This window comes from Puma concolor, chromosome A3, assembly GCF_028749965.1.
Source record: "Puma concolor isolate L17-30 chromosome A3, mPumCon1.1.hap2, whole genome shotgun sequence".
Classification (NCBI taxonomy): domain Eukaryota; kingdom Metazoa; phylum Chordata; class Mammalia; order Carnivora; family Felidae; genus Puma; species Puma concolor.
The window spans coordinates 130,408,813-130,432,662 of record NC_141669.1 but is presented as its reverse complement, the minus strand read 5'-3'; the positions used below and the strand labels follow the sequence as shown (position 1 = coordinate 130,432,662).

Sequence of the window (23,850 nt, the reverse complement as noted above, 5' to 3'; positions counted from 1 at the left end):
GTGGTCCAATGAATGAAACCAAAGAACAAAAGGCAAGACCTCAAAGAATAGGGTGTGTGATCACACTTCCAAACAGAAAAGTTCCCCCAGGGCCAGAAAAATGAACAAGAAAATCAATGCTGATTGCTCACAGCAGCCATGAAGATTGGGCGTTTGCACGGAGGAACACCTCACTTGGGGTACCCAGGAAAGGACTGTGACATCCCATAATGACCAGAGTCGCCAAGGCCTAAAACAGTCCCAAAGCCCCCAGGAGAGGGACACAATGCACAACCCATCAGAGCAATGCTGGGTGTCTCGGATCGCTCTAGAACTAAAGGCAGGTATAACCCCTTCCCTGGACAGATGGAATAGCTGACAGGCTCGGGCCACCGAGGGGACTTGTGTCCACTCACAGAGCATGTCTAGTAGGAGAACCAGAACCAGAACCCAGGTCTCCTGACTGCTGGTCCAGAGCACCCTGGAGCAGGAGCAGAGCTGAGGCCCCCACTGGGGGTGCAGGATTTAAAGAGGCACTAAAAAGCTTAGCATTCAAGATAAATAACATTTTGACACACTAATATTTTCTAATCAAAATTAGTACAAAACAAACCCATGATGAACAAAATATTAACTTTTAAAATAAAGATTTAAATACAGCCGTGCCCTTGTACGCCTCAACCTCACCCCCTGTGCCCTGATCTGTGCCAGTAGGTCCCAAGGGGATGACTGAGACCCAAGACTGGGAGGAAAAGGTTAGATGGAGAGCTGGGGGCAGATCCCTCCAGGCACAAGGACAGAGCTGGCTTGGGGTGTCCCAGGCTCACAAAGGCAGAGTGCCCGGGGCAGAGTGACGGGAGGTGGTGGGAGGAGGTGGTGGTGAAGGCGCTCCCTCCATCCCCACCCCACTCCCTCTCCAAACTCCTCTCCTAACTAACCACCAGCCTTGCGAATCTAAGCCCTCCCATCTCAAGGGGGAGGTTGGATAAAAAAGCTTGGACTACTCTGGGTAACCCTTCATGCCATGGAAAAACAAGCTAGAACTTTATGACTTACTGACAGTTGGTTATGAATGGGAAGGAAAGCATATTCTTAAACCGCTGACAGTAATTCCCTTTTAAGGTATGTCCTCTGGGCCAGGGATGCCACATCCTCCTCCTGCCCCCGCTCTAATAGCAGCTTTTTTTTCCCAGTGACAGGCTTGGGCTTTTAGGTCAGACAGGCCTGGATTCAGGTCCAGCTCTGCCACTTACTGTGTGACCCTAGACAATCTGCCAAGATGAGAGGTCAGTAACTCAGGCTTCCAGGGGCCCAGTGGTACCGCAAATGACACGACGACACGGGCCAAGAGGCAAACCACAGGCAAAGGGGTGTCCCCGACCCAGCATACCACCCCCACGAGGGATGTCAGCCAGATCGCTCAGTGTTTCCAAAGAAAAAATGTTAGGTGAAATCTCCCACTTTTTAAAGCTTGGCAACTAATTCACTTTTTTTTTTTTTTAATTAATCCAGCAGAGCCAAAGAGACAGGTGTTCGAGCTGGAGGCAGAACCCATTTTGCACCTCAGACACCTACAAATCGCCCAGCGAACTGCCTGGCACCTAGTAAGTGCTCAGCAAGCTTCGGATGGGGGCGGGGGGGCGGTTCATCTTTTTGCAAAACCTTCACCGGCATCACCAACATGCATTTCCACACAACAGCTTGGGAAGGAATGTTTCTCACGAGGGAGATGAAGATAGGAAGAGAAGAACTGAAAATCTGGAAGGCTCTAAAGGGAGGGAGGAACTGCAAAGAGGAAATTCCTTAAAAGGATTTAAAAGAGTTTTATTGGACACAGTTTAGCACAAGTCAGGGATAAGAGCAGGCAGTAATTTAACTCCTGGGCACAGAAAGTGAGTCTCTATATGTGGGTGAATGGGGGGCAGGGGGGAGGGGGGAAGAACGGTCCTTAGGGATGGTCTCCCTGTGTTTCAGGGTCTTCTGTCCACAGGTCACCACAACATCTGACTCAGGTACACAGTGTTCTGATAGGCCCATCCCCCGGGGACAGTACCCCTCTCCCAGAGGTGCTCATAAGGTCCAGCTCACCAGACACCCCACTGGATGTGGCAGATCATGTGGGCTTTAAAGTCAGACCCCGCTGGGTTGAGTTTCAAGTCTTCAACATCAGTGGTTCTCAAAGCCGCAGACCAGGAACATCAGAATGACCAGAAAATTTATTAGAAGGGTCTCACCCCAAACCCACTGAATCAGAAATTCAGGGGGGGGGGGGGGGCACTTCTATTCTGCACCTTCCTCCCGTGCTCTTGGACAAGTCCTGTGTCTCCCTGGAATGATCAAATCTACCCCCTAGGACTGTCCTCAGTGCTCCCCCAACGACTCTTTCAGAAGCCTGGTCTGTCTGCGCCTGGCAATGTGGAAGATGCTAGAGGGACAGCACATAGTCCCAACCCTGATGGAGCTTGATGTCTAGCGGGGGAGACGGACAATCCGCAAGGAGAAAGAGACAGAAATGCCAGTTTTCAGACGGGACGGGAAGGCAGGGACCCGACCTACCACCTGGGGCCCTGTTTCTCAAAGTGTGCTCCAGGGACCACCTGAGCACCAAAGCCCACACAGCCAGGAAGACTTCCTCTCCTGCACACCCTCCCCACTACTCCTCTGCGATGCCCCTGCTCTCCCTCAAATATGCCTCCCTCCTTCCTGCTTCAGGATCGTCGTCTTTGCTGTTTCATCCAGCTGCAAAGCTCTCTTACCACATCTTCCAAAGATGGGCTCCTTACCCTTGTTCATGGCTGTGTATACGTCCCCTCCCCAGCGGTCAATCTAAAGGGGTCTCGCCCCTCGCTCTGTACCCCCCACCCTGCTCCGGCTTCTTCGTCGCCCCTCTCACAGACCGCAGTCCTGCTCGTTCGTTCTCGGTGTTCCTGGCTCGGCCTTTCCCCGAGCAGAAGGTGAGTTTGTGGGGACAAGTCCTTGTCAGTCGTAGTCCCCACCACCACGGCGCCAGTGGGCGTTCAACTCACGCTTAAGGACCAGGTGTCAGACCGGGCCCACATCAGGGTTTCTCCACAGCCTTTCTTTGTTCTCTGATGGTGGGGAAAGGCCACAGAGGCTGGAAGTTAAAGAGGAAAGGAGGGTGGGAGGCCAGCGACACTAAGAGGCGGCTCTGCCGTGGCGCCCCCTCGGGCACAGCCTTCCAACCCAACTCCCCAGCAAAAGCGCGACTCCTACCAATTTCGAAGCGAGGCGTCGCTCCTGACCGGCTGCCTGTGCACTGGGCGCTGGACCCCGGGACCCCAGGGCCCGGTGTGAGTGCCCCGCGTCGGCCAGGGGTGCCGGCGGCGGCCGGGCCACGCGGACCAGGAGGGAAAGGCGCCCGGCGCGGCAGGTGCCGTCCCTAAGAAGTTGACGCCGCCAGGCGCGTGCCGTCCCTGTCGCGCGGTGACATGAGGGACCCGAGGGCAACGGTGCACCGGGACCTCGCGGTAAAGCACGGCCCGTGGCCCCCAGAAGGTTGAAGCGCATGCGGGGGCTTTGCGTGGCACGTGGAGACCCTGGGACAGCAGCGCGAGGGGTCCAGGACCCGCAGGGCGCCCGAGGCGCGGGGGGAACGCACGTGACGAGGCGCGCGACCTCGGGGGGTGGGGGGGGGAGGTGGGGCGCGGACGGCCCAGGGGCGGCGAGCTCGGGGCGGAGGGGGCGGGGAGCACGGGGCGGAGGGGCGCGCGCGCGCGGCCCCGGCGGGGCTCCGGCAGGGGGCGGGCGGAGCGCTGCCCACCCGAGGCGCGGGCCCCCCGCGGAACCCGGCCGCGGGGCGAGGCCAGCGCCGCGCTCTCCGCCGCGCGCCCACTCTCCCCGCCCCGCGCGCAGTCCCCTCCCTCCGTCCCGCCTCCCGCCTCGCTCCCTCCCTCGGCGGCTGCGGCGCGGCGCTCCCGGCGCACTCGGAGCCCGGCGGGGACCGGGAGGCGGAGGCGGGGCGGCCCTGGGTCCGAGTGCGGGAGCCGAGCCGGCCCGGGGGCCGAAGTTTGCCCGCGGCTCCGGGAGGCGGCCCCGGGCGGCTCCCGGCCCCTGCTCGCGCCCTCGCCCGGGACCCGCCGGCAGAGCCCAGGGGGACCGCGGCCGCGGCCGGGCCAACTCCGCCGCGGGGACGCCGTGACGGGAACTTGAGGTGGGAACTTTGCGCGCGGCGGCCCCCGCGCCGGCACACTCGGGCTCCGGCTCGGGCTGGGGGGCACGTGGCCGTGACCCCCGGGCTCCCCCTGCGGGGGGAGGCACCGAAAGTCGCGGGGCTGGGAGGCTGGGGCGACCGAGGACCCGGCAGCGGCTGCGGACGGCGGCGCGGGGCGCGCTCGCCACCGTCACGGTGCGGGTCCGGCTTCAGTTCTTCCCGAGCGGTCCCCCGGGGTGCGAAGTGCCGGACGTGCTCCGCCGCGGTGACGGGGCAGGGGCGCAATCCTGGCTGTGGCGGAGGTTTCTGGATCCCGGGTGGAGGGAGTGTTGGGGAGAGGTGATAGAGGGGGGGCCGTCACTCGCTTATTCACTCCATGCTTAGGCACAGAATGCAGCATCTCCACCAGTGCAGATGGGCTTTACTAAGTCATTCATTTGCTCAAGCTTTTATTGAGCGCCCACTGTGTGCTTGGCGCTCGGGATCCCAAGACGGCTGTGTTCCCTGGAGCCTCTAGCATCTGATGGTGGGAAAAGTGGTCGCCTCCTTAACCTCAGGGGCTCCGTACCCAGGAGGGGCTCGACCTGGATGGACTGGAGTCTGGGTGCCAAAGGAAAAGAGAGAAGTTCATTCATTCATGAATAGAACAAACCTGCGTTGAGCACCTACTGTGCGCAGCTCACCAAGCCAAGTGCCTCCCATGCGTTATTTCATTCACTTAACAGTTGTTGAGGCGCTGAGCTGGGGAGAAAACACTGAAGGAGAGGGATGGGATGCGGGTGGGATAGGATGGAAGCATCTTGCAACCTGGAGAGAAGTAGGGACTGAGACCCAGCCCCGGCGGTGAGGAGGCCCCAGCCTACAGAGGTAGCTGACTGCAGCAGCCCCTCTGTGTATAGGCAGAAGCAGAATCGCCTTTTCCTTGGTTCCTGTAATGCGGTCATTCTCAAGGGGAGCGGAAAAGCTGGAATAGGTTTCTTGGATAGGAAGAAAATGTCTTCAAAAAGCTCCGTAGGGGAGGCTGATCATGGGGAAGGGGGTTGAGAAATCCTGATCTAACACTGATGAATGCAGGCTCCCACCAATGACGGTTCACTAAAGTTGTCTGTTCAGGCAGCATTTTCTTAAGCACTTAAAGGGTGCCAGGCACCAAAGTCACCCAGAGGATGAGACAGACATGGAGACCTGACCTCCTTCACTGACACCTTGAGATGAGGCACGGTGGGGGGGGGGGGGGGGGTGCCAGGAGGGAGCGGGAGCTGCTCTGATTCATTGGGTGGGGGGTGGAGGGGCTCCTGCCTCTATGAATCTGAGCAGAGCTTTATTCACTAGGGCGTGTCTGATACCCACACACATGACAGCAGCCGGAGCCACTATGGGGAGCAAGTCTTCAGGGGAAGTTTGGCATTGCCGGAGACCTGGGGCCAGTGCCGGGGCCAGGGGAGGGACAGGTGGCCTGGGCACGCTGGCTTTCTTGAGTGGACTTCTGGGGTTCTCCCGGACCTGAGCTTGGCCCCAGTGTCCTCTGTCTTGGACCTCTGCAGAGGCCCCTGCCGAGTGGGGAGTGAGGGACGGTGAGTTAGAAAGACAGGCTAGGATGGCCTCTGGGGATTGCCCTTATGGGTCATTCCCTAAAGCAGTCCATTCCAGTGGAAGGATGTCTCCAAACCTGTGGGCAACTGTGCGTGTGCTGGAAACAAGGGAGCCTTGACCCCTGTCCCAAGGTTTGAGAACCCACACTGGGGGCACCACAGAGCCTGGTTGGGGTGGATCTGGGAGCCAGGCTCCCATCCCACTGCCACTTTGAACTCTCTGCATCAGACCCACAGCTGGGTCCTGGCAAAAGGCTTGAGAGATGCCTCCAGGGAACATCCCCCCCGGGTGCAGGGCTAAGACACTCAAACCAGAAATTAGGAATTAACCCCCTGGACCCCAAAAAAGTGTCTTCACTGGGCTGTCCTATCTCCACATCCCTCTTCCAAATCCGTGATGAAGAGTCAGCGTTTCCGGTTGCCAAAGACATAGGGGTCTGGGAAACCACTCTTGGCTGGTTTGTTAAACCCAGAAATGCAGTCCCTGGGTGGAAAATGGTGGCCACTCTAAATAGGACGAATAAAAAGGGAGAGGCAGGAAAGTGTAGCCTGCGAGCACTCAATCACTGTTGGCCATTTTTATCATCGAGCAGACAGTATTTGGTTGGCAAAATCAGAACACAGAGTGAGTGGGCCACCGACAGGACCTGCATCGTGCCTCAGATTTGCCCCTGCCCTGTGGTGGCTTTGCGTCACACCTGCGTCTCCCCAGGGCAGGCTGGTGCAGCCAGGCTCTCCCTGCTTCCTCACTGCCCCGCCACACCGTGCCACAGGCACTGCAGCCTTAACACCTATTGAAGGAAAAGGAACAGAAGGGCTGCGTGTGCAGTGTCCCCTGCCTGCTGCCCCAGGTCCTCGCTGCTCCCCCAGACTGTTCCTCTGCTTATGCCTGTGCTCCCGGGGTTCGGGGCTGCGAGGAGGCAAATAGAAAAGAACCTTTGCCTCCATCCCAGAACAGCTCCCAGTGGAAGACAGATGTGCATTGGGTGTTATTTTGCCAGAAGCAGCATAAGGAGACTCCGGAGGCCAATCTGTCTTTTTTATAGAGGGGTGCAGGGACTCTGGCACATTTTCTTTTGGGGAGCAGGTGGAGATGGAGGGAAGAGCCAGCTCTCCCTCAAATACTTCACTCCCACCAGTATCTTGGGCTCTCGGGAAGCAGGACTGAGATCCGCCCAGCACGGCTGCCTTGTGACAAGGATGGACAGCAGGTAACTAAGACAGACAGAGTCTCCATGCAGGCGCCGCATCTCGAGGAGATCCAGCGTGCTGGGACCTGGGCCAGCCCGCTGGCTGGATCCATTTTAATGCTTTAATTGGGAATTAATGCAGCATGCCTCTAGAATCAGCCCAGCCAGGAGCCCCTACCCCTGACAGATGAAGCCGCGCTGGCAGGGCAAGGACGGAGTGGAGAGATCTTGGGGTGAGGGCACAGGTTGAGAATCGTGGTGTGAGTAAAAGAAGCGAAAGCCTGAGCTGCTCAGGACAGAAATGCTTTTCGTTTAGCAAGTTGGCATTTGAGGTTGTGTTAGGTCCCCACTGCCACATCTTGCCACCAACGTAGCCGCTCAAAGCAACACAAATTTAGTACCTTACAGATTGGGGGATCGGAAGTCCAAAATGGGTCTCGTTGGGCTAAAATCAAGGGGTCGGCAGGGCTGTGTTCCTCCTGGGGGAGAATCCATTTCCCTGCCCTTTCCAGCTTCTAGAACCTGCCCACATCCTTGTCTCCTGGCTCCACATCACTCCGGCCTCTGATTCTGTCATCACATCTGCTTCTCTGACTCCGACTCTCCTGCCTCCCTCTTTAAGGATGCTTTGTGATTACGGGGGGCCACCTAGATAATCCAGGCTCATATCCCCACCTCAAGATCATGGGTTTAATTAATCACACCGGCAAAATCTCTTCTGCCACGTAAGGTCACATATTCTCAGGGTCCGAGGATTAGGACATAGACCTCTTAGGAGGACCATTATTGTGCCTACCTTAGGGGTCTGCCTCTTCAGTTTATGTTACAGATGGGGAAACTGAGGTCCAACCAAGTGGATGACTTGATGTGGGTGCCAGGTGAGAGGAGACCCAGCGCCGAAGCCCCCTCTTCTAACGGGTGTTTTCCACTTCACATTCCTCCTCTAAAGAAATGCAAGGGAGGTGCCAGCCTTGCTACACAAAAGCCTTTCTAGCAAACACAGAGCCCTAACATGCACAGCCACAGCTCCAAGCACTTACAAGGTGGGATAATTACCCCAGTGTGCTGAGAACACTCAGGCACAGAGAGGTGCAGTCACTTTTCCTAAGGGCACACAGCTAGGAAGCGGTGAACCCAGCAGTGTGGCCCAGAGGCCACACCCTCACCTCTGGCTGGAACCCGTTTACACCACAGGAGAGCTCTTCTGCCCTGAGGCCAAAATGGCACCTCAGACTTTGACAACATCAAGGGTTTTGTCGATATCTTAATGCAAATATACAATAGGAATAAATGTGTTTCCCCCAGCCTTGGGCGGTTGTCTGCTCCCCACCCCCTCACAAAAGACTTTCCAAAAGCTTGTCCGTAGAAAGTAAGAGATGCGAGCTCCAGTCCCTAGCTTGCTGCAGGTGGTGGAGACCTCTCCCTCCTCCCAGGAACCAGTAATCCAGGGAAGCAATGAAATACAGACAGTTTGCCTTGGAGTCCTATAGGCGAAGATTGATTCTGGCTTCATCACTTCTGTCACCAGAATCCTGAGTTTTTATTTCTCAAAGCCTCAATTTCCTCATCTATAAGATGGGGGTGTTAATGGTCATGTCTGACATGACTCACTCAATTAAGGCTTTTAGCACAGCAGCTAGCACTGAGTGTGCAATTAAGGGTGGCCGTGGTTGCTGTTCTTACAGCGCTGTGAGTGTTCAGCGCTCTCCCTGCATCCCCCCTCCCACTCAGAAGAGGGACAGACAGCTCCGTCCCCAGGGATCGGCACAGGGCTGGAAAACAGAGGCAAGAGAGACCAGTGGTTTGTGAAAAAGGCCGGGAGGCGTCTTAGCAGTCGGGATGAGTGCGCAGCAGTTTATGGAACCCATTCGTGACCTTGACGGGACACGGCCATGAGGGCGAGCAGTCGGGCAGCACTGCTACTTCCCGTAGAGGAGTTCCACTCACCGGATCCCCACAACAGCCCTGTGAGGTAGGCACACTCATCCACACATCATAGGGAGGAAAGCGGCTCAGAGAGGGCCGGTGACTCGGTGGGTGCAGATGGCTGTCTCGGGCCGAAGGCTCATCAGCAGGAGCAGCTGGGGCGGCCAGGCAAGCCGGACTTGGACCTTCGTCCCATCCCGTTCTCCCCTCCTACCCCCATCCCCGGGTCTCGTACCTCCATTCGTAGTCAGACGCTGACCACACAGCGGCCGCATGGGCTCTGAGCAGCCTCAGCCACTCAGGACTCCTTACGGTTTAAATGACTGTTTATTTTCGGAAATGAGTCCTCAGCCCTCTGTCATAACTTGCGCACAAGGGAAGCAAAAGAAGTTGCATGGGGAGTTTCAGCAGATCTGTAGGCTCACAAAGGGGAATCTGATCAAGGCGGCCCCAGTGCAGAAGGTTTTCTCTCACACCAGAAGGGTTTCTACTGGGTACCGCAGAGCCTTCCCGAACCTCCAGAGAGATGGAAAAGTTGGTCAGGGGGCTCCCTACCAAAATCCAGAGCAGCTCTAGCATCCCCCGGCCCCTGAGGGGGGTGATCTCCAGGTTTTCAAGGCGTCCACTCTTTGGGTCTCCCTTGAACTTGAGCACACGTGAGAATCTCTAAGGGAGCCAATCAGAATGCCAATTCCTACCCCCCAACCTCAGAGATTCTGACTGAGAAGGTCTAGGGATGGTCCTAAGAATCTGTATCTTCACTGAGCCCTAGGGGCAATTCAGAACCTGGTGACTTGGCTGGTTTTGTGCTCTGCATTTTGCTTTACCTGGATTAACTCCCAGAGTTGTGTTACCTTCATGCCGCTCTTCATCACTGGCCGATGCCACAGGCTGTCTTGTTCATGGTTCCCTCGTTCCAGCCGCCCTGTTTGTCCCCTCCCCCTGCCCTGCCAGGCATCCTCCCTGTGGTTGATATAGATCCTTCCATGTGCTTGAGTCTTTGTGAAATATGTAACGTACGTGTGTGTGTGTGTGTGTGTGTGTGTGTTCATTTACATAAATAGCATAGTGCTATAAACTTCTGTTTCTTTTCCACTCGGCATCATGCTTTTCAGATCTAAATGTGTTACTAAACCTACATCTAGTTCAATGCTTCTAATTCCTCTGCCATCTGTGTCTACCACGACTCGCTTGTCCATCCCTCCCCACCCCCACCCCCCCACCCCCACCCTGGGATAGACACCAAGGGACATCTAGCACCACAGGCAACGCAGGACATGCTTTCCTGTGCCTTGTTCCTCTCTTGGATCGGATTCCCCAGAAGCAGACCCTGAGTCAAAGATCTGAGTACAATTAAGATACTATTGTGTGCCACAATCCCTGTGGACCCAGGACTGGGAAATCTACCCGGGACTGGGATTCCTGGGCCATACTGCAGCAACATCCATCACTTCCCTCAATACCCCTTACAGCTTTCCCAGAGACTGTACCAGACTGTACTCCCTCCAGCAGTGGGCTCTGGGGGTCAGACAAATGCTGGGTTCAGATCCTACTGGGTCGGGTCAAGAAAGGAGTCACCCTTGGCTGGTGGAGAGAAAGATGACCGACCTCTCTTCTAGCTAATAGTACAGCAGGTGTCCCTTGAGGGTCCACCGTGTGTCAGGCATTGGGCCAAGCACATCACCCTGTGTCACCTGCCTTAGTCCTCACCATAAGTCAAGGAGGTTGGAGCTGGTCGTATCCCCGTTTCACAGATATGGTTAGTGAGTCTGAGAGGCCTGACTTCCCCCAAGTCAGAGTGACTGGCCTGGAACCCAGGTCTCCTGATTTCAGAGCCAGTGAGCTCTTCTCCAGCTTGGAGTAGTCAGCAGGTTGACCCCAGAGCGGGAGTAGGACCTGGTTTTTCTCAGCATCCCGTGTGTTACTTTCCTACTGTAACCGAGTACCACAAACTGAGTGGCTGAAAACAACACAAACTTACTACCTCACATTTTGGAAGACAGAAGTCTCAAATGGGCGTTACGGGGCTAAGATAAAGGTGTCTCAGCAAGGCTGTGTTCCTTTCTGGAGGGCCCAGGGGAGAGTCAGGTCTTGCCTTTACCAGCTTCTAGAGGCGGCCTGCTGTCCTCGGCCTGTGGCCCCTTCCGTCTTCAAGGCCAGTCGCGTCTTCCTCACATCGCATTGCGTCTGACACACTTTCCCACCTCTTTCTTCTATCTTTTAAGGACCCTCGTGATTGCTTGGGCCTTCAGAGAATCCGGGATCATCTTGCCATCTCAAAGGCAGCTGATTGGCAACCTTGATCCCTCCTCGCGTGTAATCTAACATATTCACAGGCTCCAGGGATCAGGATTAGGACATCTAGGTGGGGTCGCGTTACTCTGCCTACACATGCCCCACCAATGGTGTCTACCTGTGCTCACCAGACCTGGTGTGGAGTGCGGCTTCGATAGGGAAGTGGGTGCTGGGCACGGGGAGCCCCTCAGCCTCTGGGCTAAGCCATTTCTCTGCCAGCCTGGTCCTCCCGCCCTCTGCAGCCCAGCCAGGGCTGATGACGCTGCCACCCACCCACCCCCACACACAAACACACAAAATCCTCAGGTCAGCTTTGGTGTGGTCTGACTCCATCCGACCATCCGTCCATCCACCCACCCATGCGAGCCACCCTCACCCCTGCTCTCTCTCCCGGATTTGCCCACCTGCCCTCCTGTCCCGCATCCCACAGCCAGCAAATGCTGCCCCTAACTCCGTTCTCATCATGGCGCCACCTAGCGTCTCCTCGGTGAATGGCACCACTGGAATCCATTCTCTCCCCCCCGCCCCTTCCGGTCCAACCAAAGCCCGGAGGTTCCCTCCTCCAAGAAGCCCTCCCAGACCCCTCCAGCTCATGCTGCTGTCATTTCCTTGCTCTATTTCCTGAAATGACCTTACTTAGGGACCGCCTCCACCACTAGAATGTCCACTCCCTGAAGACAGGGGCTGGGTCTGTCTTCGCTTTGCCTATAGACCTGTCACAGCCCCAACATGCAGCAAGTGCAGAATGACAGTCCTGGACCCCCCCCTCATCCTTATCCTCACAGCCCCGTTCTCAGCTCTCTTCCCAACCGTCCACAGCCCCTCAGAGGCAAAATCACCAAAATCCATGGTGCTCCGGAACTGACAGATATAATACCGGAGAGAAATTTTAAAAGACCAAACTTCTCAGGAGGGTGTCAGGCTGGGTGAAAAGTGGCATTGTTTTCCAGAAACAGGGCTTTGGGGCCTCTTTGATTTCTGGACTTCGTTCGAGACTCTAGAGCCTAGCATGCAGAGCCGTCTCCCTACACCCATCAGACGAGGTGTCCCCAAGACCAAAGGCCAAGGAGAAGCGTGCCTGTTCCTCAGTTAGCAAACCCTAGCATCTGGCCTTCCACGTGCTAGCAGACCAAACGAAGTGGGCTTTTTCCTTCTCCATACCGTATAGTATGCTCTTGTTCCCTTCTCCACACTAAACAGGATAACTTTCCACATAGGACGCTGAGGCTTTGACTCACAACTGACATGAGTCAGGGGAGGAAGAAACGAGGGATCTCTAATTGGGGGAGCTTTCTGCCGGCGGGAAAGCTACAGGTTGAAGGAAGACATTCTGGAAGAGGTGATTACAGCCAAGGGGGTTTCACAGGGGCTCTTCAGGGCTTGCAGGACAAGAGGAATGAATGTTCCTTTTCCTCCGCCACCACTCTTGCCAAACAGAATGTCGCCTCTCCTCTTGTCTTCGGTGGCAAAGAGAAGACAGCAGAGCTGAAAAGCGGTACCGCTAATGTGAAGTGCCTGAAAGGGATTATTCTCGCTCCCCCAAAGGATTCTGGCAGGCTGTGCCCGAGGAGATCGGTTCCAATTTTAGGCGAAGTTAAGAAACATTCTCAACACTCTAAAATCAAATCATTTTCATTTCAAACGCAGGTGTCCCCTAGTTTCCCAGCACCCAATCTGTGACACTTTCCCCAAAGACAAATGAGTGGAGTGACGATTTGCTTTATGTAAAAGAATTTCCTTTAGGATGGGAGCCTCTTTCAGATGGACTCCCCCCCCCCCCCCCGCCTGGCTCCTGCTGAACTCTTTCCATCCATACAGGTGTACGTGCACCCGTGTGCGCGCTCGTGCATTTTCCCTGAACGTGTCCATAGCACAGATTGACGCTCAGGTATTGGCAGTGGGTTTCCATTGGCACTGATAGACTTTGCTGGTACCACTTGCTTCCACGGGGTACTGGGCTGGAGGGAAGGATGATGATTTTTAAAAGCAGAGTATTAGACTGTTAATACTTTCCTGTGGATCGGCTTAGCTCTGGAGAGCTCAGTTGCCATCATCTAGGGTCTCCCCAACTCAAATGCCTACAGGGGCCAGGAAGGAAACCTACATGAGTGAAGGGGAGTGGCTGTGAGAAAGATAACAGGGAGGGTCGGGGACTGTGGTAGATTGTAGCATGCACACCCTGCCGACAGGAGGCGGTCATTTCTCAGCCGGAATGTAGGCCAAATGTTGCCTAGTGTCTGATTTTTTTTTTTTTTTCAAGAGAAACCGAGAATATAAATTTTTACACAAAATTCCTCCATTTTCAAAATCTCCAAGCCAGGCAGAATATTTGTGAGCCAAATTCAGCCCATGAGCTATGAATGAATACATAGCCTTGGTTAGCTTTGAGGGTCGGGAAAGATAGGCCTGGGCGAGCAGATATTTTGACCTCAGGTTCTCAGAAGTGCCTTCATCACGTTGGCCTCATTCGGGAAGCCCTTTCAGCTCTTACAGTGCTGGGCACGGGGATTCGGAGCGGAGTATCAAGCCCAGTTCTTGCCCCACAGAGCAAGCAGTCTTATAAAGGAGCCAGGCTTGCATACAGATATAGCAAAGATAATGCCCCAGGTACAGGCGTGGGAAGACTCAATTCACCCAGAAGAGCCAAGGAACATTTCCTGGAGGAGTGGCCATGCCTGTCCGGTTCACCCCTATCTCCCCAAAATGATGTTTGCTGATACATGAGCAGCTGTGACACTGTTGTGATAATTAATGCGTTTCTTTGGACACTGCCTGTTATTTATGGCCAGTGATACAGGTTTTCCACTTATGGAAGCAAAGCAAGGTGTCCCTTTCAGATAAACACAAACAGTAATAATAGACAAAAATGATTGAGTATCTATGTGCCAGCCACTGTTACGAGGGGCTCTTATGCACATAATTCATGGAATCCTCTCAGCAATTCTAGGAAGTAGGCCAAGTGGTTTTACCCACTGTACAGATGAGGAAATTGAAACAGGTCAAGGTTAAGTACTACTTGCCCAGGCCATGAGGAACCACCACATCAGCGCTTCTCCACCTTCACACCGTGCACTTCGGGGGCCAGAGAATTCTCTGCTGTGGTGTCTGGCCGGCTCATCATACGATGTTGAGCAGCACCCTTGACCCCTATCAACTAGATGTCAGTGGACTCCCCTGGTCATGACCATCAAAACATTGCCACACGTCTACCTGGGAACAGAATCGGCCCGAGAACCCTGGTCTACGCTAAACTGACTTTCCAAGCCACATGAATACAATGGTAACAAAAAACCCAGGCTAATTTAAAACAAAGCATTAGGTAGGTAATAGTACAGGTGTCGTGTGGCAGTCCATTGGGATGTCGGCTCGGGGGGGGGGGTGGGGGTGGGGGGCCGGGGACCGTGTCTGACTCCGTGCAAACCCCCAGTGCTTAGAGCAGTGCCTGGGCCACGGGAGCGCTCAGTAAGTTTTGATGGCCTAAGTGAGGGGGATGTGGAAGAATCGTTCTGTGCAATAAAGGCTGAATGACACTATTCTCATTTTACTCTTAAGTGCATGTCTTGGCTTGGGCTGCTGTCACAAAACAGCCACGCAGGGGCCGGAAACCACAGACATGCCTGGCTCCCGGTTCTGGAGGTTGGAAGGCCAGGTTCGAGGTGCCAGTGTGCTTGGCTTCTGGTGAGGACTCTCTTCCCGGCTGGGAGAGGGCTGTTTTCCCACTGTGTCCTCGCAAGGTGGGGAGAGGGGGAGCTCTGGTGTCTCTTCCTCCCCCCTAGAAGGGCACTCATCCGCCCCTCACGACTTCATCTAAATCTAATCACCCACCACACACACACACACACACACACACACACACACCACAGGCCCTGCCTCCTACTGCTGGCCCGCGGGGCTCAGGGCTTCCCCTATGAATCCGGGGGGGACACAGTTCGGTCCCTAACAGCACATGTCTGCAGCCTCGGGACTGCTTGCCCAGGCTCTGGAGTCGCTGAGGCTCTCTCCTCCCTTCTCCCCCCAGGCCCGAGGGGGATGTGAAGGCCCAAAATGACCCTCTTACCGGGAGACAATTCTGACTACGACTACAGCGCCCTGAGCTGCACCTCGGACGCCTCCTTCCACCCGGCCTTCTTCCCGCAGGGCCAGTCCCTCAAGGGCGTCTTCTACCGCCGCGCGCAGCGCCTGCGGCCCCGGCCCCAGGACGCGCCCCGCCAGGGCGGCCAGCCCGACGACCGCCGGCGGCAGATCATCATCAACGTGGGCGGCATCAAGTACTCGCTGCCCTGGACCACGCTCGAGGAGTTCCCGCTGACGCGCCTGGGCCAGCTCAAGGCCTGCACCAACTTCGACGACATCCTGAACGTGTGCGATGACTACGACGTGACGTGCAACGAGTTCTTCTTCGACCGCCACCCGGGGGCGTTCGGCACCATCCTGACCTTCCTGCGGGCCGGCAAGCTCCGCCTGCTGCGGGAGATGTGCGCCCTGTCCTTCCAGGAGGAGCTGCTGTACTGGGGCGTCGCCGAGGACCGCCTGGACGGCTGCTGCAAGCGCCGCTACCTGCAGAAGATCGAGGAGTTCGCCGACGTGGTGGAGCGGGCGGAGGAGGACGACGACGAGCCGCCGTCCAGCGAGGACCCCGGCAGCGAGGGCGCGGCCGAGGGCGAGGGCCGCCTGGGCCGCTGCATGCGGAGACTGCGCGACATGGTGGAGAGGCCGCACTCCGGGCTGCCGGGCAAGGTGTTCGCCTGCCTCTCGGTGCTCTTCGTCACCGTCACTGCCGTCAACCTGTCCATCAGCACCCTGCCCAGCCTGCGGGAAGAGGAGGAGCAGGTAAGAGCCGCGGGCCCGGCTGCGTGGCTGCGTGCGGGGAGGGTCTCTGCACTCAGGACACCAAGCAGTCCTGCAGGCCGCTCCCTCCCAGACGCCCACACCCTCCGCGCCCCGCACTGTCCCCTCCACCAGGAGGCCTTCCTGGCCTGCGCTGGCTGAGCAGCATCTCCAGTCCCTTCTGACCGCCTGTTTCCACGCGTGTTGTCCAACTCCGCGTTCACACGTGAGCCCCGGGCCCCTCCCGGTGTGCGCTGTGCCCCCCGGGGTCTAGAACAGGGTCCAGCCCGGACAAGGTGCTCAGCCGCTCTGGGGAAGGAGCAAATGAGTGAGTACTACATGGATGATGTGATTTATGATGTGCCTGCCCCTGGGCTAAACACATAATATATCCTCAAAATTTATTTCACCCACGTGATCCCTCTCTCAGCCCTCCTAATTCCCGTGTTTAAAAATAGCCCAGAATGGGGTGCCTGGGTGGCTCGGTGGGTTGAGCTTTCTCTGACTTCAGCTCAGGTCACGATATGGGGGTAAGTTTGAGCCCCGTATGGGATTCTGCTATCAGCGTGGAGCCTACTTCAGATCTTCTGTTTCCTTCTGTCTCTGCACCCCCCCCCCTTGCTCACACTCTCTCTCTCAAAAGTAAGTAATAAACGGTTGTAAAAAATATATTTAAGGAGCACCTGGGTGACTGTTGGTTACCCATTTGGTTAGGCATACGACTCTTGGTTTGGGCTCAGGTCATGATTTCATGGTTTCATGAGTTCAAGCCCCGCACCGGGCTCCTGCACTGACAGTGCAGAACCTGCTTGGGATTCTCTGTCTCCCTCTCTCTCTGCCCCTCCCCCGCTTGTGCTGTCTCCGGCTTTCTCAAAACAATTAAGTAAACCTAAAAAACATATGTCTATAAATATATATATATATCTATATATTTTGTAAATATCCCAGAACCATTTTCCAGGTCCTGAACATAATTTTTATTGGTAGCTGTATGTGTGTGTGCACATGTGCTCAAATAGTGAGCATCTCTGTGTTAAATGCGTGTAAAGTGTTTGCTCCATGGCCTGACTGAGGTGTGTGCTCGGGTCTCAGGGGTAGCACACGGCAGGCAATTACTAGGAGCCAGGGTCTGGGCTGTAGTTCTGCTTAAATCTTAAGTTCTCAGTGAAACTTCCAGCACCTCGGTATAGGACGGGTTCTTATACCCACGTGACAGAACACCGAGGCAGAGCAGCTTGCCCAGACCCAGGTCTGACTGCATCCAAATCCTGTGGTCTTAAACCAGGAAGTACGGGGCCCACATGGCAGCCTGGGACTCCACAGAGCCCCACGGAAGTGTGTGATTGGCCCGTACCGTGCTCCCTAAAAGTCTGACTTGGTTGCCAACTTTTAAAACTGAGGTGTTTTGGGGGTGCCTGGATGGCTCCATCAGTTACACATCTGACTCTTGATTTCAGCTCAGGCCATGATCTCATAGCTCAAGAGTCCGGGCCCTGCATCTGGCTCTGTGCTAGCAGTGTGGATCCTGCTTGGGATTCTCTCTCATTCTCTCTGCCCCTCCCCTGCTCGCACTGTCTCTCGCTCTCTCAAAAAAAAAAAAAAAAAAAAAAAAAAAACTCTAAAAACTTTTAAAAATAAAAGTAGGTGTTTTTCATTTAAAAATTTGAACTCTCTGGGGCGCCTGGGTGGCTCAGTCGGTTGAGCGTCCGACTTCACCTCAGGTCACGATCTTGCGGTTTGTGAGTTCGAGCCCCGCGTCAGGCTCTGGGCTGATGGCTCGGAACCTGGAGCCTGCTTCCGATTCTGTGTCTCCCTCTCTCTCTGCCCCTCCCCCATTCATGCTCTCTCTCTGTCTCAAAAATGAATAAACATTAAAAAAAATTTTTTTTTAATTTGAACTCTCAGCCTCTCAAAATGTATACAGCAGGCCTTCTGGCCTGTGCCCCCTGTGCAGTCCACACAGCAGCTCTTGGGGGGCGGTGAGTCTACAGAAAGTGTGTGCTCCCCAGTTCAGCTTCGTAGTGTATGAGACCTTTGGGCTTTTGAGTTGGGACCCTTTCCCCATATGGGTGGGAGGGGTGGTGGGGAGGGACGATTCTAGAAGCAAGCTTCAAGACCAAAACATTCAGACAGCTACAAACTGTATAGGCAATGGAGAAATAGGTATGGTTGTGTGAACTCAACGTAAAAATAGCACCAAGCCAGCATTTATTGAGCACTGGCTGTGTACCCTGCATGTGCTAAGTGCTTCACGTGAACTCTGATGGAACATTGGAACTGCTCACCACACGAGGACTTTTCTGTGTACATATGTTATGAAGGAAGTTAACACCAACTGTTGCATTCATGATACATGGGGGGTTTCTAGGGCTTTTGTATACATTAAATTGTTTAAATTTTTTAATGTTTATTTATTTTTGAGAGAGAGCGCGAACAGGGGAGGGGCAGAGAGAGAGAGAGAGAGAGGGAGACCCAGAATGCGAAGCAGGCTCCAGGCTCTGAGCTGTCAGCACAGAGCCCAACACGGGGCTCAAACCTGTGAACCGTGAGATCATGACCTGAGCCGAAGTCAGACTGAGCTGCCAGGCACCCCTATACTTTGAATTTTTAAAATAAGTATTGAAAAGAAGCAGCACTCAACCAGTAAAATCAATTTTTGATACGCAGAAGGGGGAATGATGAAGATGGCCTGAATTTGAATCCCGTTTTGTCCACTCTGGCTGCGTGTCTGTGGGCGAGTTATTTAACCTCTCTGTGCCTCACTTTCTGAGCGAGTCTACGGGAAGTGATTGGAATGATGCCTGGTGCTGGAGCATGCAGGAAGTGCTAACGATAAGGATTACATGCACCTGCCAAAAAAAGAAAGCGAAAAGGCTCATTGTTTGAGACCTGTCCGAAAGCACCTGTGTGTAGCATAAATTTCTTCTTCACTCCAACATAGGCAATCCTGATTTTATCAGGAAAATACTAATAAAGCCACTGTTCTGTTCAACTTCTGACCCTTGCTTTTTTTTTTTTTTTTTTTTTTTAATCATGCCTGGACTTCTTCATGATTCACCGAAAATGCCATTCTTTGACTTCATTTTGGAGACCAGTGGGATTCACTGTTTCAGTTGCTCCCTGAGCACACCTTTGAGTGTATTGCACTGTCTTCAGGCATCGCCAGGCATTGCAGGGTGACCAGAATGAGTATTCCAGCTACAGGGACTTCAGGTCTAGTGCAGGAGGGACAGGGATACCCCTGTGACCCTGAGCATGAGACCCAAGCCAAGGGGGCTCTCAGGAGAGGCCCGCCAACTGTGCTGGGGATACTTCGAGGGGGCACACTCCAGGAGGGCTTTCTAGAGGAGGGGGCTTCCCATCACAGAGGACCGGGACCTCAGAGCCCCACCCAGGCCTAGTTCATCTCTCCAGCCTCTAACGTATTCCTAGAGAGAGCTGCTATCGGAAGCCTCCTAGAACCCAGCTGTGCCCAGGAATGACAGGTGCCCCAGGCTGGCACCACACGCACCTGCCCACTCTGTCAGACGGAGGTCTGAAGCCACTGGGGACGGTCTACCCGCCCAGTCCCATTGCAGACCAGAGAGACCCGCTGGCAGCCCGCATGCCAGATGCGGCACACAGATGCGTTTGAGTGGCCCACAGAGTGGTTTCTCTGTATTGAATTATCGCAACATTTAAAACGCAGGAATTTCACGCAGAACTCCAGATTTCCAGCCCCCCTGCAGACTTTGGTGAGGCCGCAGCCTGAATTCTCCTGGGACAGTCGTCAGGAGGTACTTAGCAGGACAGCTGTGTTCTCTGGCAGGCCTCCCCCCCCCACCCCCCACCCCCGTGCCCACCTCTCTTGGGCTCCCTTTGCCCACCTGGCCTTGAGTTGGCACTCCCATCTAAACGGCACTCCCGGGGCACCCGCGTGGCTCAGTGGGTTGAGCATCCAACTCTGGATTTTGGCTCAGGTCACGATCTCACAGTTTCAGGAGTTCGAGCCCCTCTTGGGCTCCACTCTGGAGCCTGCTTAAAATCCTCCCGCTTTCCCTGCCCCTCCCCTGCTCACATTCTGTCTCTCTCAAAATAAATACATAAACTTTAAAAATAATAGTAAATAAATAAACGCCAGTCCCATGTGCTTCCATCCATTCTGGTGACCAACATGAATTGGTCACCTGTCACGTGCCAGGCCGTTCCAGTCACTGGGGTCCTGAGGGTGAACAGAGAGAGAACACAGCTGCCCCTCCCTGTGGGGCTATAATCAGCTGGGTCAGGGGAACAGGGGAGGTGGAGGGTGGAAACTGACAATAAACATGACAAATAAGTAACTTATAAAGCACGTTAAGAGATGACGAGCCCACTGAACAAACAGAGCAGGAAAGGGGAATCAGCGTGGAGGACAAAGGGAGGAGGGGACTTTTAATCAGGGCGAGGATCAGGAAAGACCTCCCCGGGAAGGTGATAATGAGGCAAAGAGCCGGAGGAAAGGAGGGCAGAGCCATGTGGGTGTCTCCGGGAAGAAGACTCCCACAGGGGGAGCAGAAACTCCAGGCCCGGCTTGGGGGTGCAGGTAGCCCCGGGTGTAGGCTGGAGCACAGGAACGGGGCAGGAGGGGGGCTAGGGAGTGGGAGAGGTAGCAGCAGGGCCATGTGTCCCAGAAAGGACTCCAAGCTATCTCTGTGAGCCATGGAAGGTGCTGAGCAGAGAATGGACAGGATCTGATTCGTGTTCTCAGCATCCCTCTGGCTGTGTGCAAAATACACTGTAGGGACCAGGGATCCCAGGAAAGAGGTGCCTGCGACCGTCCCGGCAAGAGAGAACGGTGGCTGGACCAAGGTGAGGGCAGCAGACATATGAGAAGTGGTTTGATTCTGGAATCATTTTATTTTTTTAATGTTTATTTACTTATTTTGAGGAAGAGAGCGAGGGAGAGAGAGAATTCCAAGCAGGCTTTGTGACGACAGACCGAGAGATCATGACCTGAGCCAAAATCAGGAGTCGGACACTTAACCGACTGAGCCACCTACATGCCCCGGAATAATTTTAAGTGAAGAACCAACCAGATTTCCTGAGGATCATTTGAGAGGGGTTAGAATGTGGCTGAGTCTCCCAGACCCCAGCAACTGGAAAGGTGGATAGCTAAGAAGGGACAGCACTGGTGGGCAGGTGTGCAGGGGAAAGCAAGAGCCCAAAGAGGCTAAATCTTGATGGGTTTCCACCCCCCAAAAAAGAAATGATAATTTCGCAAGGTGATAAAGGTGTTAGCTTAAGGTTGTGGTGGTAATCATACTGCAATATTATAGATGTATCAAATCAACATGTTGTACACCTGAAGCTTACACAATATTAAGTGTCAATTATAGCCAATAAAATCAATAAAAAGAACTTAAAAAAATCAGGAGCCACTTTGGGGCATAAATTTGAGACACCTATCAGACACTCCAGGGGTGGAGTCAAGGAGGCAGCCCTTCTGGGGTCTTGAATCCAGGGGTGGGACCTGGAATCTGGGGGGTGGGGTCTAGAATCCAGGGGCATGGCCTGGAGTCTGGGGGCAGGAGTCTGGAATCTGGGATGTCGGGTCTGGAATCCAGGGGCGGGGTCTGGGACCCAAGGGCGTGGCCTGGAGTCCGGGGGCGGGGGTATAGAATCTGGGGTGTGGGGTCTGGAATCCAAGGGAGGGGCCTGGAGTCCGGGGGCGGGGGTATAGAATCTGGGGTGTGGGGTCTGGAATCCGGGGACAGGGCCTGGAATCCAGGGGCAGGGTCTGGAATCCAAGGGCGGGGCCTGGAATCCAGGAGCCAGGTGTGGCCTCCAGAGATGAAGAGCGGTGGATGCAGGTGCTTGCAGCCCTCGGCCTGGCCGGCGTGGCCCAGGAAGGGAGCCTCACTAGAGAGGGGCCGGGGCATGGCACGCAACGGCCTCGCTGGGAGGACGGCTGACCTCTCCCCCTGACCTCCCCGCCTCTCTCCCAGGGCCGGTGCTCGCAGATGTGCCGCAACGTCTTCATTGTGGAGTCGGTGTGCGTGGGCTGGTTCTCCCTCGAGTTCCTCCTGCGGCTCATCCAGGCGCCCAGCAAGTTCGCCTTCCTGCGGAGCCCGCTGACGCTGATCGACATGGTGGCCATCCTGCCCTACTACATCACCCTGCTGGTGGACGGCGCCTCCGCGGGCCGCCGCAAGTCCGGCGCGGGCAACAGCTACCTGGACAAGGTGGGGCTGGTGCTGCGGGTCCTGCGGGCGCTGCGCATCCTGTACGTCATGCGTCTGGCCCGCCACTCCCTGGGGCTGCAGACGCTGGGGCTCACGGCCCGCCGCTGCACCCGCGAGTTCGGGCTCCTGCTGCTCTTCCTCTGCGTGGCCATCGCCCTCTTTGCCCCCCTTCTCTACGTCATCGAGAACGAGATGGCCGACAGCCCCGAGTTCACCAGCATCCCTGCCTGCTACTGGTGGGCCGTCATCACCATGACAACCGTGGGCTACGGCGACATGGTGCCCCGGAGCACGCCCGGCCAGGTGGTGGCGCTCAGCAGCATCCTCAGCGGCATCCTGCTCATGGCCTTCCCGGTGACCTCCATCTTCCACACCTTCTCGCGCTCCTACCTGGAGCTCAAGCAGGAGCAGGAGAGGGTGATGTTCCGGAGGGCGCAGTTCCTCATCAAGACCAAGTCGCAGCTGAGCAGCATGTCGCACGACAGTGACATCTTGTTCGGAAGTGCCTCCTCGGACACCAGAGACAACAACTGAGCCCAGAGGACACAGCCCGCCGCCCCCACCGCCGCCGCCGCCGCCGCCGCCGCCAGGATACCCCCAGCTCTGCCTGCCCTCTGCGGCCTGAAGCTACTGCCGTCACTATCAGAAGCCTCTTCAGGCACGTGCTGCTCTGAGCGCGGCCCTGGCACAGAACCGACTGGAACCACACCCCGAGGAGGAAGCCTGCAAGGTCCACAGAGGAGCCCCTGCCACTCTGCCTCCACAAGTGAAGCAGAAGCTGGCCGAGAGCCCAGCACCCCCGCCACCCCCCACCCCCCACCCCCCATGTCTGTTTCCCTCAATAAGGGGATGGCTTTGTTCTTTCCACCATGTACATAACATGCCCAGCAAAGACCTGCTTCATGGGCCTGCCTGGAGAAAAAAATACAAATGGCAACAGCAAATGTGTGTGTGGAGTGTGGATCGCATGCAATTAAAGAAAACCAGTGAAAAAGAGAGAAAATGCCTTCCCCAGGGCTCTGAAGAGAGGAAGCTGTTTGCAAAGCCAGCCAGGGCCGGTACTGGGAGTACAGGGGCCTGTTTCCTTGGGTCGTTCAGGCCTGGTGGGGCCCAGGGGGCGTTGGGGAAAAGAGAGAGAACAGAGGCCTTTGGGGAAATGGCCAGCAAATAGCACATATCCTCCCCTAGTTTTCGATTCCTCTCACTTTCCTGGCCTCTCTTCCTCCCTTTTCCCTTCTCTCATATCCTCCGTTCTCTTCCTTGTACCTTACGATTCTCCGACTTTCCCCCAAGGCACCCCAGCAGTTAAGTAGACGCCAAGGGGGCCTGTCAGCATCGCCGATTATAAAGGAGAAGTCACTTCATTTTATTTTTTAAAACCACTGTGGATTTTTTCTATCCACATTTATTGTCACATTCTTAAAAAAAAAAAAAAAAAAATGCTTTAAATCATTTACCTGAATCTACACCTAGAGTAGGATGGATGCTTTGGGAAGGTGGCCGTGGTCCCCTGGGCAGTCTGGGAAGCAAAGGCAACCCCTCTGACTGGGAATGTCAGGTAGTGTGGGTGATGCATCATAGAGAGACCCCCAGCCTGCCAACAGATTTCCTCAGCTCGAGGGCATCAGAGCCCCCTGTGCCTGGACAGGGAGGGGGCTTCACCCCCAGGG

At 55.4% G+C, this 23,850-nt stretch overlaps 1 protein-coding gene across 1 annotated transcript; it reads left to right on the top strand.

The window, feature by feature from the left end:
- The first annotated feature begins 3,941 nt into the window (after positions 1-3,941).
- Positions 3,942-23,124, top strand: KCNG1 (potassium voltage-gated channel modifier subfamily G member 1). Its single transcript, XM_086702491.1, has 3 exons — positions 3,942-4,150; positions 15,172-15,983; positions 21,944-23,124. Exons 2-3 carry the CDS (start codon positions 15,198-15,200, stop codon positions 22,712-22,714), a joined length of 1,557 nt encoding a protein of 518 aa, XP_086558617.1. The 5' UTR covers positions 3,942-4,150; positions 15,172-15,197; the 3' UTR covers positions 22,715-23,124.
- The last annotated feature ends 726 nt before the right edge of the window (positions 23,125-23,850 follow it).